This window comes from Bubalus bubalis, chromosome 12, assembly GCF_019923935.1.
Source record: "Bubalus bubalis isolate 160015118507 breed Murrah chromosome 12, NDDB_SH_1, whole genome shotgun sequence".
NCBI classification, from domain to species: Eukaryota; Metazoa; Chordata; class Mammalia; order Artiodactyla; family Bovidae; genus Bubalus; species Bubalus bubalis.
In genome coordinates, this window is record NC_059168.1 from 37,411,712 (window position 1) to 37,428,582 (window position 16,871).

At 37.2% G+C, this 16,871-nt stretch overlaps 1 protein-coding gene across 6 annotated transcripts in view; it reads right to left on the reverse strand.

Moving 5' to 3' along the window:
- Positions 1 to 9,635: 9,635 nt before the first annotated feature.
- CLHC1 (clathrin heavy chain linker domain containing 1) overlaps positions 9,636 to 16,871 on the reverse strand; it is a 34,453-nt gene continuing 27,217 nt past the window's right edge. For all 6 annotated transcript variants that reach the window (XM_006071259.4, XM_025261040.3, XM_044925917.2 and 3 more), the window contains 3 exons: positions 14,872 to 15,074; positions 11,313 to 11,492; positions 9,636 to 9,968 (listed from right to left, as the gene is read on the reverse strand). In XM_006071259.4, coding sequence (XP_006071321.4) covers positions 9,772 to 9,968; positions 11,313 to 11,492; positions 14,872 to 15,074 — 580 coding nt within the window. In that variant the 3' untranslated portion in view covers positions 9,636 to 9,771. The remainder of the gene's footprint in view (positions 9,969 to 11,312; positions 11,493 to 14,871; positions 15,075 to 16,871) is intronic.

Consider the following 16,871-nt stretch of genomic DNA (forward strand, 5'->3'; position numbering starts at 1 on the left):
CTGCATATCTAAGTAAAACACACAGGGTGCCACTGAAGGCAGAGATAAAACTCTGTGAAGTTGGTCAAGTAACTCCCACCTGTGAAAGCATATGGATTTGGAGATGCAGTTAAGGCTCTGTCTAGGTGACAGGTTGTCACCTCACTGCCATTCAAATGCTGGAGCAATGAGACAGAACAGGCCGTTCCTTCCCTTGCAGGGCCACACCCTACCTGAGCCAACCAGACAGAATCAAGTTCAGGTAATTCTTAAACACCTTTAAAGAAGATTCCAGAACCACTCTTATAGCTGGCACCCCATGTAAAGCTGAGAAACCTTAATTATCAGAAATGTTCCCCTACAATAAATTTAAATTCTTCATACCCTGTAGGTTTTCTTTTTGCTCTCTGAGGCAGAGGTAGAAAACATAAGCTTGTTTAGTGACAATTCATGATTCATCTTCAATCTCTTCTTCAAGGTGAACAATCCCATTTCCACTATTTTTTTTTTTTTTTTTTTTTTTTGCAAACGGTTATACTTTTCATCCTGTCACCATGTCTGTGGCTTTCTCTAATGGCCATGAAGAAATCTCTCTCAAATCTCGGTCAATTCAATGGTTTTGTCCATTTCTCTTCTCTTAGAGTTAGCTTTATCATCCTGCATGGCAAACAGCAAAATAATAAGGCACCATCAACAAGCCAACAAGGGCACTGTCCTTGGTTTCTACTCTTCAAAGTCAGCATTCCCACAGCCTGAAAATATAACAGGGCTTCTAACTGAAGAGGTGGGAAGCAAAAAGAATAAACTTGAGGCTGCACAATTCCCAAGAACAGAGAAGCTACTGTGCCCCCCAGATAACTGAAGTAGGGTGGTATTCTGCAGAACTTGCTAGAGGCAGGCAGCTCAGGTTCTGGGGTTGTGCGCTGCTGCCTATGAGACAAATCGAGACACATCAGTTATTTCTTTCTTGCCAAGAATCCTTGAAATATTTATATTTCTGAGTTATGAACTGAAAGTGAGATAAGCCCTATTTTATTTGTTTGTTTTCCTGCACTTATCTCAGGATGTTTCCTGGATCTGTGTGGTAAAATAACGATTTAAGTAGGGGAGAGAAATAAAGGAAGTACATTCAATTATTTGGCTATCTTTGACCCACAGAATAATTATTATGTTTTACTGTGGATTGGTAGGGTTTTTACACTAATTAGGAAAAGTTACACCAGTGGTTTTAATGACGTGGCAAGGCCCGGAGACATTTCTTCTTGACCCCGCTAGTCGTGGTGCAGGGGGTGGGGCAGCAGGGCGCGCTACCGCCATCTAGTGGATAAAGGCCAGAATGCCGCTAAACACCCTACAGGGCAAGGACAGCCTCACACAACAAAGAATTATCTGTCTAAAATGTTTTGTTTTGGTTTGGTTTGGGCTGTGCTGGGTTTTCATTGCTGCACAGGTTTTTCTCTAGTTGTGGCGAACGGGAGGTTACTCTCTAGTTGTGGTGCACGGGCTTCTCACTGCGGTGCCTTCTCTTGTTGCAGAGCACAGAGGCTAGTTTGTGTGCCAAGCAGTTGTGGTGCTAAGGCTTAGTTGCTTTATCTTCCCAGACCAGGGATTGAACCCAAGTCTAATGCATTGGCAGGTGGATTCTTTACCACTGAACCACAGGGAAGCACCTGCCTAAAATGTTATAGTTCTGCGATTGAGAAAGTCTGACTTACAAATAATTTCATGTCCATGTACTCACATCTTCAGGAAGCTTCAAGCATTGCTGATTTTCCTACTCTTCATACTCAGTGGGCCTGGGAAAATTACAAGCTGCTTGACCGACAATGCACTGTCTTATTTTTGATGGAGGCAGAGCTGAGGATCAAAGACAAGTGAAACCCAAATGTGAAGTGAAAGCAAGCTGACCTTGGCTCACGGGTTCCCTTCAAAAGCAATTATATACTTTATGTGTAGGAATCTGTGAGCAGAAGGGCTGGAGCTAGTGGTGAAGAACCCGCCTGCCAATGCAGGAAATGTAAGAAATGAGGGTTTGATCCTTGGATCAGGAAGATCCCCTGGAGGAGGGCATGGCCACTTCAGTAATCTCGCCTGGAGAATCCCATGAACAGAGGAGGCTGGTGGGCTACAGTCCAAAGGTCACAAGGAGTTGGACACAATTGAGTGACTGAGTACAGCACAGCATAGCACACATGAGCAGAGGGCTGATAAGAAAATAACAAGGAATTCTTATAATTACTTCCTAGATCAGGGTTTTGTTTACAGGCACAAAGACATGGCTTTTGTTTTCAACTCTGTCATAATCTCATCCCCAAACTCTGAATCAAGGATTGAATATGGTGTAAGCAGAATAACCAGGTACTCTCTTCAGTTGGTTTTGAAACCACCTCAGTGATTTTAAGAAAACAGACTTTCTACAATCTGGCAGTAAATTGACCAGCTTGGGATATTTTTGCATATACATTTCTTACTTTTCTGAAGAAAAGACTGGTATGCCAGAATTTTTCAAAGCTAAAATTATGGTATAAGCAACAACTCTGCAGGCAGCCTGTGCTTCAACATGCAAAAGCACAAACAGGAAAGTCAGCCAGGCTAGGCGGGCCTGGTCAAGCATATGACACTGTGGGATCACTGCATGACAGGCAGGATCCACTACAATACCACCTTTGAAATGCCTTGAAAAGCAATCTTATGTCTAGAAAATAAAGCCCTCAACTCCAGGCCTGAACTCACCCCACTCATCCACTCTCATCCCTACTTCAACTGAAAAGCTCAAAAAGAGAAAAAGTGCTAGAATTTAAAACATTTTAATGTAGAATAAATTTTTTTTTAAAGGGCAATCTCCTTAAGAATACAAATCCCCTGGGAACAGTCCTCAAGGAGGCTTCTGGGAAGCTGGCTGACCAGGGAGCACAAGGAATCTGTCTCCCCACCTAGATGACAATTGCAGAATCTATCTGACATAACTATTCTGGGACTCTGGAGTCTACTGAAGGCTTGCAACTTCCAGGGGAAGGCTTGGACAGTAAAGTGCAATTGATTTCTGTCAGTTTTAGCTCTTAGTACAGTAGCAGCTACCCATTCCACACCCCTAGTCCCATGGCAGGCAGCTGTGCAACCTGTTCCTGGAGCACCTGCAGATAGCTTGCAGAAGCCAGGTTGGGCAAGAAGAACCCTGTCTTCCAAATACAGGGTGCTCTGAACTCTGATTGCCACTCACTAGTTGAGCTCAATAAACAGGCCTTTGACTATTATTGTTTCACCTCCCTCCATTGTTGCAAGTCCCTCCCTTCTCCAGCTGAAGTGACTTCCAGGCGATTTAAAGGCCCCAAACTCATTCTTTTCCTCCTTCCATTTTTTCTTTTTCCTTTTTTATGGAAAGTTACAAAAGAGTAGGACATTCAAAAGCAACTCCATATATAGTGGAAGTTAGAAAGTCATTGTGCACACTTAGAGGAAGGCATGGGCTCAGAAAAGATGTGAGAAGACTGTAAGTTTACACCTCAAACAGATCTCTGGCATAGAGATGGCCTACAACAATTAAAACAGAAAACCCTGGGGACCAGAAAGAAGCTGATTTCCAGAGTCACCAAATTATTAGATTCAAATATCCAGTTTTCAAAAAAAAGCCCCACAAGGTATATAAAAGAAATAGAAAAGTATTGCCCATTCAAAGGAAGAAAAAAATCAAGAGAAACTACCCCTGAAAAATAACTGATATCAGGTCTACTAGACAAAAACTTTAAAACAACTGTCTTAAATGTGCAAAAAAAAACTAAAGGGAGAGGTGAAGAAAGACAAGAAAATGATGGCTGAGCAAAATGAAGATGCCAATAAAGAGACAGAAAACCTAAAAATAAACCAAAAAGAAATTCTGGAGCTGAAACGTACAATAATTGAAATAAAAAATTCACTAGAGGGATTCAAAGGCAGATTTCAGCTGCAGATAGAACAATGGAAATACCGAGTCTGAGAAAAAGAAAGGAAAAAAAAAAAAACTGAAGAAGGAAAAAACAGAGCCTAAGGGACCTATGGGACACCATTAAGGGGACCAAAATATGCATTGTGGAAGTCCCAAAGAGAGAGAGAAAAGAGCAGAGAGAATATCTGATGAAATAATGGTTGAAAACTCCCCAAATTTGATGAAAGACATGAAATAAACATCCAAAAAGTTCAAAGACCTCCAAACAAGATGAACTCAAAGAGACACACACTGAGACACTATAATCAAACTTTCAAAAGACAAAAACAAAGAATCTTGAAAACAGCAAGAAAGAAGTGATTCATCAAATACAAGGGAACTTCAATTTGATTATAAGACAATTTCTCATCAGAAACAAGCTTTGGAGCTCAGAGGCAGTGCTATTCAAAATACTAAAACAAAAACAAAAACAAAACTGTCAAGCAAGAATTCTAGATCCAGAAAAACTGTCCTTCAAGAGTGAGGAAGAAATTAAGACACAGTGAAGGAGAAATTAAGACATTCTCAGATAAATGAAAGTGGATGGAATTTGTTACTAGCACCGTGTCTGGCACACAGAGAACACTTTAAAAATATTTCTCTTCAAACATGGTAGGCAGAGATGCCTTGTATAAAAATGAAAATGCTATGGGAGATGAATAGGTAAAGCACAGAGGAATTTTAGGGCAGTGAAACTATTGTGTCTGATACTATAATGGTAGATACATGTCATTATAAACTTGTCCAAACCCACAGTATGTACACCACCAAGAGTGAACCCTAATGTAAACTATGGACTTTGGGTGATAATGATATAGAACTGTAGGCTCATCAACTGTAACAAATGTACCACTCTGGTATGCGGGGGTGTTGATAACAAGAGAGGCTGTTCATATGTAGGGAAAGGGGGTATATGGGAAATCTCTGTATGTTCTGCTCAATATTGCTTTGAATCTACAGCTGCAAAAAAAAAAATCTACTTTTTAAAGTCATGTGTTTAGAAAAATATGATGGATTTTGGCTATTTCTAACCCAATGGAAAATTTCTATTATAGCTATTTCATTACAGCTGTCAGAGAACAATGTCATAAATCAAACATTAATGCAGTAATGACTCAAAAATCTATAGCTACTAATATGATCTAATACCTATTAATATGCAACCTAAAAAACAAAGCAGGAATCCAATAGAAATGCACACGTGTTCATGTACAAGACATGTACAAAAAAATTTATGAAAGTACTATGTGTATGTCCCATGCTAAAAACAATGTAAATGCCCATCTAGGTAGAATTGTGGTATACTTATTCAATGGAATAATAAAGAGCTATGAGAATAAACAAATTTACATGACATGGATGAATACCATAAAAATAAATACTTTTTGATTTCACTTACCTAAAAGTCAGTAAGAGGCAAAACTCATCTGAGGTATAAGAAGTCAGGCATGGCTGTCTCTGGGAGGGGGACAGTAATGACTAAAAGGGGGCTTCTAGGATTCCAGGGGTGTTGTTTCTTCATCTGGGAGTTGGTTACACAAATGTATTGACTTCATGAAAAATTATTGTACTCTACTGTCATAACTGTGCAATTTTTAGAATGTATTATTGTATATATATATATTTAGTTATCAATCAAATTTACCAATAAAATAAAGCAAGAGTAAAGCTAATTCACAAAATTGGCACTAAATATGAAAGATTCCAGGTCCAGCCTGAAATTTATTCATTGAACTACTTATTGAAATTTACTTTGTAGCCAATGCTGTATTTGATTTGGTGATATAATGGTAACTGTTATGGGTTGAATCATATGTGTCCTCCCAAAATTATTATGTTGCAGCCCTAATCCCAGTACCTTAAGATGTGACCTTACTTGGAGATAGGGTCTTTACAGAGTTAAAATGAGGTCATTAGGGAGGGCCCAAATCTCATATGACTGGTGTACATATAAGGAAATTTGGACACAGACAGAGGGAAGATGACATTAGAAATATAGAGAAGATGGTCACCTATAAGCCATAGAGAGAGGCAAAGGCCTAGAGCCAATCATTCCCTTATAATCCTCTAAAGGAACCAACCCTGCCAACACCTTATCCCAGACTTCTGGCCTCCAGTACTGTGAGCAATAAATCTGTGTGGTTAAGCCATTCAGTTTGTGGTACTTTGCTTCAGCAACTCTAGAAAACTAACACAGTATCCTTCCCCCATTTTCCACACCCTCAAAATGCTCTGTTCTTGCCATCAATAAAAAGTACTATCCCTGACTGTAACCATGATAATGGCAATAAAGGACAGCCTAGAAAAAAGAAACATGGCATAATTAAGGAAGTCATAAAAGGCTTCCCTGAGGACTTTTTAACCAAGGTAAGACCTGAATTAAATTCTTAACTAGGTAAAAAAGAAAGGGACGAACCTTCCAGGTAGAAGAAGCAGCATATTTTCAAGCCCCTTACAAGAACAGGCTTCCCTGGTGGCTCAGACAGTAAAAGAATCTGCGCACAATGCAGAAGACCTGGGTTCTATCCCTGGGTCGAGAAGAGCACCTGGAGAACAGAATGGCAACCCACTCCAGCATTCTTGTTTGGAGAATCCCATGGGCAGAGGATCCTGGAGGGCTTCCCAGGTGGCGCGCTAAAGCACCTGCCTGCCAATGCAGGAGACCTAAGAGACATAGGTTCAATTCCTGGGTCAGGAAGATCCCCTGGAGAAAGAAATGGCAACCCACTCCAGTATTCTTCCCTGGAGAATCCCATGGACAGAGGAGCCTGGTGGGCTCCAGTCCACGGGGTCACAAAGAATCAGACACGACTGAAGGCAATTTAGCACTAGCACTAGCAGTAACACCTATGAGCATCCTCGCCAATATAGTTGAACCTAAATCTAGTTAAGTCTTTACAGCTAACTTTCATTTATAGGAAATATAGGAAAAAGAAAATCAAGTTAAATAATACCAAAAGGAAGTAATCAGACAAATCTAGAACGTGGAACACTGCCAATAACAAACAAGCCAGTCTAATCAGTCAATGGCAAGAGAGGAAAAAAGAGAGGAAGGAAGAATATATGCAGAGACACAACAATAGAATGCATGAACCTTGTTTAGATCCTAATTGGAACAGCTCAACTGTAAAAAGTCACGTTTAAGCAACTGGTGAAATCTGAATATAGACTGGATATTAGATAATACTAAGGAATTATTGTTATTTTTACAATATGCAGTCTCTTCCCATTGTAGCTGTAATCTTGACAACAGAGACCATACATAAAATAGGTATTCAGAAGGTGTTATTGACAGTGATGTTGACTCTTGATACTTACAATTTAGGCAGAAGTCAAAAGCACTGGAAAATCATTATTCCTTTATGGAATTACTGAAATTTTGAGTTGTAAATGGCAAAAGGAATTATCTAGTCGAAATAAATTCAAGAGAAAAACGACACAAAGCTAGACAGACCATGGTAGAGCCGGTCTACAACATGGGCTCCTATGCCATGACGTTCATGTTATACCTCTTTCAGGGCAGCTTATAGGGAGGTTCTCACAGCTTCCAGTCCTGTACAGTTCACAGCTCAACTCTTTGTCCTTCCCCTACTTGACTTTATATTCTTGTTCTTCCTCCTAGCTCCATCTCCGGTGTTTTAATTTAGATTCACTTGACAAATTTCACTTTCCTTGGGAAAACTGCCAAAAGTAATGCTAACAAAGAAGAATAATAATGAGTGGAGGAAAAGCATTTTGGTTAAAACCTAAGGAAAATTAACAGTAATAACAACAACAGCTGCTGTTTCAAGCTTTTTTCCAGATTTATGTACCTAATCCATCCTACTGGCCTTCATGTATACATTTTCCCCCAAGTCTGTCAATGAATAACATACTACCTTTCTATCAATCATATACGCCTCAAAGGAAAAAAGGTGTGAAGCCATAGTACATAAAGAGTCAATGCTGTTGAAATACCCTCTCTCCTCCTCTTCCTTTTTTCCATCCTTCATCTTTTATTTTCAAAAAGCATAGCTAACATGAAGGACAGAAATAAAAATATTATTAGATATTATTCTTTCAGCACTTCTGTTGGTTTTTAAATTGTGCATATATATTACTTTAAAAAATATTACATTTTAGAAAACTGAATTATAATTCTCCAGTACTGTGCTTACCAATATATGGAAAATTGAGAATTCAGTCAATACTCTTCTGGATTTATAAGGTAAGCCCAACAACCTTCATATTCATGTAAACAGATAACTTAATATAGGCAGTAAGGTGTGTTATATGAAATACTCCAAAGAGGGATAATTATACAAGTATAAATGGACAGATATATGGGATTTAGTAAGTATAAACCAGAGGACTATGTGTTTCTGGGACCTATTACATCAAAATAAGGGTTATCTTCTAAGTTCTTTTACTACATAATACACTAAACATACACATCACTAAACCTTTAGGGGAGGTAAATAGCCCATATTTTACACAGAGTTAGAGGAAGAATTTGAATTTGACTATGAAGCTATCTGATTTCAAGTTTGCCATTCTCTTTTCCAGGAGGTCTCCCCAACCCAGAGATCGAACCCAGGTCTCCTACATTACAGGCTGATTTTTACCATCTGAGCCACTGGGAAAGCCCATAAAATAAAATGTATACATTCAATAATTTAGGAGGGAAATACTTATGCTCTTTTATTCTATCTAATAGCAGCTCATGTTTACCATGTTCCATGATCAAGGCTGACATTTAGCTATCATGCTCCGGTATGGCATAAGGGCTGAAAGCTATTCTGATTAGTTAGGTATCCGTTCTGTTTTGATTGATGCCTATGCCATGCTGATCATTAAATATTTTGAATATCAACACCTGTCCAAGACACAGAACTCTGAGTTTTCAATCAAATACTTAGAGACTTAAAATTATCCAAAACTGCTTTGAATGCCATTTTCCATGCCTACAGGTATCCCAGGTCTATCTATTTGCAAAATTTGGCTATTCTTTCTCTAAATAAGAACATGCTGAAACTCTCATTTTATAGTAGCAGCTTAACATTGCCATTTATAAACACCAGAGCTTGGAGCACATCTTTGAGTCAGTAGTACAAAATTACTGTATTTGAGGTTTTCACCAGTGAAAACCTTGAATTGACATCCTGCCTTTAAAGTCAGTCTTATAGCATTTAATGTTTGGGAAATCACCTAACAGACAGGATACTACTACACCTTCCTCAGTTCTTGCTGTTAAATCAGATCACCAGAATGGAGTATATTTAGATATTAACTTATGCCTTTAGTAATACTTAAACTGAGATTTATACAGACTTACGCTCTTAGATTTTTATCCAGTCAATATATGAGAGGGATAAATTAGGAGTTTGACACTAGCATATATCCACTATTATATATAAAATAGATAATCAATAAGAACCCTAGCATAGGGAATTATACTCAATATTCTATAATAACCTATATGGGAAAAGAATCTGAAAAAGAATATATAGATGTATAAGTGAATCACTCTGCTATATACCTGAAACTAAAACAATGATGTAAATCAACTATACTTCAATAGAAAATAAAAATTAAATTAAAACATTTTTAAAGGAAAAAATAGGAAATTTTTCTAAAAGATTCAATATACAAAATGACCATATTAAAAAAAAAGAAAGCAAAGGTATAAATATTTCAAGGACAAATCTAAACATCGTCATAATAAAAGAAGCATGATTTATTTCTAAGACCTTCACACTCCAGATTTATTTATAAGTTATACCAGAATCAGTTTGCCCAACCAATATCCATAAAATGTTATACAGGCTCCCTCAACTGGTTAAGATGCAGAACTACCAAAAAACATGCTGCATTAAGTTGACTGTATCATCCTCTTCAGAAATTTCTGTAACCCCAGCTTGAGATCGAAGAACAGACATGATGTCATTAGATAATTGGTCAAAGCCATTCTGTAAACATATATTTGCTACTTCTTGCCACTTTTCTAGGGAGCAAAATGGATCATTTATCAGGAGATGTTCAACTGCATCTGAGGAAATAAAATCCAATATTATAGTACGGCATTCATCTGATAATTCATACTTAACAATTCTTCAAAAATAAAGAGATATCATTTCAACTCCATTCCTGTTAGATCCAATTCCTTTAAGTGTCATGTGGAGTTCCCAGTTGAGCTCATAGTAAGTACTCAAGTGTTAGTTCTTTCTCCTCCTTTTTCATTAACCTTTCTATGCCTCAATTCAATCCTCCACCATTTCTCACATTCCCTATTCTTCCACTCATCTCCTTCTTGGTAAGGTCAGCAGATGCTGAAGGTTGAGATGTAGGGAACTCAGAAAGTGAAGACTGTGGGACCAGCTTCATTCACAGTCTCTCTAAGGTACCACTAGGAACTAGCTAACAAATCTGATGGCCAACTTTTTATGATCCTTCACTTTCATAAATGCCCTAACAGTGCTAACCTAAGGATTTAAAAAAATCTCTGGCAAAACCTCCATCCAGCCTCTAGACAGAGACCTTTTAATGATGAGGCCTCTATAACAAATGTTTTTCTAAAGGAAATAAAAGAAGGATTTAGTTTATTAAGGAAAACTAATGATATTATTTATTTAAAAAAGAAATTATTTTCATAATTACTTTTTAAAATCAATTACAGTCATCCTCTTTGGGACTATTTATGGAACTCATTCATTTATTACCTTCATTACTTATGATACTTAATGAATTGAGGATCTCTATTCAGCATATTGTAATCACTGTTATTTTATTCCTACCATGATTACTATTTTTCTATCAAACAAAATATTTTAGTTGATATCTGTAATGATAATTTCTAAATTATCTTCCCAAATATGTTTTAATGTAATTTACTCTTCATTCTTTGGCCCCATGTAATAATTTAAAATCAAGGTATCTGCTCAAATTTCTATATTAAATTAGAGAAAGGAAAGAAAAAAATTGAGATCTAATTATTCTTGATTGCACAGCAGAGTGAGGTTCAAGGTAAATGCCATTTTACTTTGGCCATTTAGTTTGGGACTAAGAAACAAAGTTTGTCTAAATAACATTTAAAGTATATATAAAAATTATTAAATATATGCATGTTAAAATATATAAAGTTTTTAGAGTAGTCATAGCAGTTATAATTATTATGATGTTCTCCTCAAGCTTCATAAAGAATCTCTCTTCATTCCTCTCAACAAATATACACTATTGCCAACAGAGTATTATTGACATAGTAATCTTTATAAATTCCTAACATGCCAAGAAAGAACTCTGAGGAAGACAGAGTTAACTCAAACATAATAATCTTGAACCTTTCCTTAAATAACGCACTACTATTTCTTCTACAACAAAATTTTACTTCACTTACCTTTCCCACCTTTACTTATTTCTTGAAGTAGCTTAATCCCAACTTTTTTCATGTCTACAGAGAACAGGTGAAGTACAGCAAGACCAAAAGATAAATACGGTGGTTTCCCATTCCATTCTTTAGTAAGACACTGAATCAATTCAATGTTGGGACATGACTTTATTAGCTGTATCAGGTCATCTAAAAGCAAAAATGAAAAACTGTATTTCAACATCCTAATATGATGCTGCTGCTGCTGCTGCTGCTGCTAAATCACTTCAGTCGTGTCCGATTCTGTGCGACCCCATAGACGGAAGCTCACCAGGCTCCCCCATCCCTGGGATTCTCCAGGCAAGAACATTGGAGTGGGTTGCCATTTCCTTCTCCAATGCATGAAAGTGAAAAGTGAAAGTGAAGTCGCTCAGTCATGTCCCCATGGACTCTTCGTGACCCCATGGACTGCAGCCCACCTGGCTCCTCCGTCCACGGGATTTTCCAGGTAAGAGTACTGGAGTGGGGTGCCATTGCTTTCTCCGCTTAATATGATGAGGGACTAGCTAATGTTTATCTTTGTCAATCAACTCTTCGTTTTCCAATCCTTCCAAAGCTCTCAATGAATTCAACACTACTATCTCCAATCCAAAAAAAAAAAAAAAAAAAAAAAATCCTACTCAGTATAGAAAAAACAAAGGAAAACTACCTAAACAAAGAGTACAAGCAAAAATTTATCCAAAAATTGTCATGAAAAGAAATGTGGTATTAAAAAAAAGACCAGGTTGACAATCAAGAAACCTGAATTTTAATCATAGCTTGATCAGTCACTTAATCTTTTGGATCTCAGTTTTATTCTATAAATCATTGGTGGGAAGGGGGTAGAGGAGCAGGATGAAAAGAATTTTTCCTTCTAAAACAGATGCACTATGAGTCAGATTTTCCTTTTGGAACAAAAGACTTTTTTTTAGAAGTACTGCTTTTGTTTTCTTTGATTTGTAAATGTAAATGGAAAGCTGACAGTCTAAATCTGAGAGAGACCATTTTCTTCTCAAACCAGAAAGTATTAACAAACTGAGTATGTCCCCTTATGGCAGAAAGTGAAAAAGAACTAGAGAGACTCTAGACGAAGATGAAAGAGGAGAGTGGAAAAAGCTGGCTTAAAACTCAACATTCAAAAAACTAAGATCATGGCATCCGGTTCCATCACTTTTTGGCAAATAGATGGGAAACAATGGAAACAGTGACAGACTATTTTCTGGGGCTCCAAAATTACTGCAGATGGTGACTGCAGCCATGAAATTAAAATACGCTGCTCCTTGGAAGAAAAGTTACGACAAACCTAGACAACATATTAAAAAGCAGAGACACTACTTTGCTGACAAAGGTCCATATAGTCATAGCTATAGTTTTTCCAGTAGTCATGTATGGATGTGAGAGTTGGACCATAAAGAAGGGTTAGGGTTAGGCGAAGAATTGATGCTTTTGAATTGTGGTATTGGAGAAGACTCTTAAGAGTTCCTTGGACTGCAAGAAGATCAAACCAGTCAATCCTGGACTGATGCTGAAGGCAAAGTTCCAATACTTTGGCCACCTGATGCAAAGAGCTGACTCATTAGACAAGACCCTGATGCTGGGGAAGATTGAAGGCAGGAGGAGAAGGGGACAACAGAGGATGAGATGGTTGGATAGCATCACCAATTGAATGGACATGAGTTTGAGCAAGCTCTAGGAGCTGGTAATGGACAGGGAAGCCTGGCGTGCTGCAGTTATGAGGTCACAAAGAGTCAGACATGACTGAGTGACTGAACAACAGCAACAAATGTCTCCTAAGGCCAAGGATGATACTTTGGAAAGCTGTGGCTATTTGTCACTAAAATGTAAAATAAGCAAAGTAATCTCTCAAACATTGTTTCTACCTTCTAAGCTTAATTTTCCTCAGGTTATTATTATCTTATGATGCTGTGCTAAATAAATTCTGAGGATAAGTATCAAGGTTCTATTTATAAAGAAGTATTATTATTTCTTAAATTAGTACAATATACAGTTGTCCCTTGGTGTCCATGGGGTATTGGTTGCAGGACCCCTTGCAGATACCAAAAGCTGAGGATACTCAAGTCTCATATAAAAAGTCTCTTACACAAAATGGCATAGTATTTGCATATAACCTACACACATCCTTCCATATACTTTAAATCATCTCTGGGTTACCTAACACAATGTAAATACTACGTAAATAGTTGTAAATACAATGTAAATGTTACGTAAATAATTGCTGGTGCACAGCAAACACAAGTTCTGCTTTGTGGAACTTTCTAGAATTTTTTTCCCCTCAAATATTTTCAATCTAAAGTTCTTTGAATCCACAGATGTGAAACCCATGAATATGGACAGCTGATTGTGAATTTAATTATTTTCTAGTGTAATGCATTACTAGAAGAACAGGATAATATGATAATGAGTCGATCGTATTTCTATGTACTCATGTTAGGCAAATTTTGCAAGCAAAAAAAGAAGCTTCACATTTCATTCAATAAAAATTCCAAGAGTACTTAAAACTTACATTCCATGTCTAAACCTTGACTAAAATAATTCTAAGGAAAAACAATAAAACAGAAACTGAATCTGTATAATTTAACTATTAAAACAATTATTCATTCAACAAATATTATGTCGTAACTATTCTTGCCAGATTCTGATCCGTTGCTGTGTGTATACAGGAGAATTACTTACCTCTCTGTGCCTTAGCCTCTCTGTGAACACATAGTTATCTTTCATTGATAAAATAGGGGTAATAACAAAACCTAGTTCATAGAGTTAACATAAGGCTTAAGTGAGACAGGGATGTAAAAAGGTGGACTAAGCTATTATTACACTAACTGTATCAGGCATGCTGTTACATAATGCATGAAAAAAACTAATAACTTTAAAAACCAGATTCTAAGTAAAAGTTAATTTTTTCTTCAAAAATGATTAGATTCAACAACCATAAAAGATTGTTTACCTGGAAAAAATGTGACCTAAAAGTGCTATATTTTGTTCCATTTTGTGATTTCTTAGAACTGGAGTATATAGCTTGCAAAATCAGGATTGACACAAGCCTGGGGTATAGGGATTTGTCAGGACTGCCTGTACATTAAGGTTAATGCTGAACTGGACTATAGTAAGAGATCAGCTCATTCAACTGGGTCACTCTAAGGGCCTCAATTCTCTCAGATCACTGTTTAGCTGCAACCTAGGTGTTTTAAACTTTTAAAATCAACATTATTTCACTAATTCTAATGCTTATATTATAGTTCAGAAATTATATATATATATTTTTAATTCTTAAATAGCATGGTCCAAATATCTAAAGTTTACTAAATGTCTATGTATTGAGGAAATACATAATGTATTTGCAAGTCTGGCATCAAAGTCAATCAGTTCCAGCTTATCTGTTTTCACTAAAAATTACTAAAGAAATCTACTTACCAGTATATATAAAACAAGTTTTACAATGTAAGTCCAAAATATTGCCTAATATTATGGGTGATCTTACAATTGAAGTCCAGAATCTGAACATATACAAATAATAGGCTTTTTCACTCACCAGAAGTAAAATCCTTGAATTGTTGTATATATTCCATGGCCCCATGAATCTGACCCTGTTTACACAGGCAAAGAAGAGCCTTCTTGTGCAAGCCACATTCACTGTAGATAATCTGAGCTAAAGCCAGACATTTGGCCTTGTTATAAGTATCCTGCTCCCCATAATCAAAAATCACATCCCCAGCCTCCTCAGAAAATGTCAGCCTAGAGCAAGCAGATCAATAGGGCACACATTAGTGAGTTCTTAATGAATGGATGAGAATGAAATATTTGAAAATTCAGCACAGTAGAACTGGATTTTCTATGGTCTGTAAGAATCGCATGTTAGGCAATTGATGAAATTAAACATATTTAAGATTTACTCATAAGAACAAAAACAATCAGCATGTGTATTCCTTTGGGGGAAGTCATTTTGGTGAAACTGAGCTCAACTTTTTAAAAAATCTACAAACAAGGTTAAAACTCTCTTGAAAAGACTGGTGGGGTTTAAATTTTCAAGGTAAACAAAAATTCTCTCTTAATTGAGGCTCTCAATGTTCTTAGCTGTTATATAGATTCCAAAACCCTGTAGAATGTAAGAACTTATTAAGTGTTGGTTAAAGACAGTGACAAAGTTTTTAGCTTGAAATTAGCATCACATCTTGCAAGCACTATAAAAAGTGAAACAGAAAGTATGACAGCAGTATTTTGTTTTTTATTGTTACAGATTTGTAAGAAACAATGCAGAGGGGCATAAACGAACTTAACTGTGTCTATTAGGGGAGACTAAAGAAGCAGCTCTTTTGAGATGGTTTGACTAAATAGATTTCACTTTCCATCAATTTTAGTGCACCATCTTCAGATACAATTGAAGGAAATCATATGTACTACACAGTAACTCCAGGCAAGAACACTGGAGTGGGCTGTCATTTCCTTCTCCAGGGGATCTTCCTGACGTAGGGATCGAACCTGGGTCTCCTGAGTTGCAGGCAGATTCTTAATCATCTAAGCCACCAGGGAAGATAGAAACTATAAGCATAAGCCAAAAAAGATTTGGATGGACAGGGAGGCCTGGCGCACTGCGATTCATGGGGTCGCAAAGAGTTGGACATGACTGAGCGACTGAACTGAACTGAAAGAAACCACTTCTAATTACTGGCTATACTGAAATTGTGCTTTAGTTAAATTTTTATTTAATAGCTGCAGAATATTATATAATATCAATTATGTAATATTAATCATAATATTAGTGCCTGCATATATGTAATGCTGCTGCTGCTGCTAAGTCGTTTCAGTCGTGTCCAACTCTGTGCGACCCCATAGAGGGTAGCCCACCAGGCTCCCCCGTCCCTGGGATTCTCCAGGCAAGAACACTGGAGTGCGTTGCCATTTCCTTCTCCAATGCATGAAAGTGAAAAGTGAAAGTGAAGTCGCTCAGTCGTGTCCGACTCTTCGCGACCCCATGAACTGCAGCCCACCAGGCTCCTCCGTCCATGGGATTCTCCAGACAAGAGTACTGGAGTGGGTTGCCATTGCCTTCTCCGGCATATATGTAATAAAACACCAATAATAATAAAATGAAATTCTGAAACCCTACAAAATGTCTCTTTATTGAAAATTAAGTAAAGCCCTCTGTGTTTGCTGGTGGGGACAGCAGAGAGGTGGGTCTAAAATCAAAAGGCAGGTTCTGAGTACAAATTAATTATGTAGTAAGCAATTCCCTGACTTCCACATTTCAATACCAAAATACGGGTTTTGGTAGCTACAGTCACAGCGTTTCCTGAGGTTGAATAAGTCATTATTTCTGTTGTTTTTAGTGACTACATTACTGAAGCAACATGAAAATATAAGTACTTTAGTATTTATTTCTCTTATTAATACTATCATTTCATTATTTTCAGTGGTCACCCTCACGATGCTGTCCCACCTGAGAGAAGGCCAGAGTTGAGAAAAAGACTGTTCTGTCTTCGCTTGTCACTTTCCAAAAGGATGATGAGATGCAAAGAGTATGATTAAAAAGAA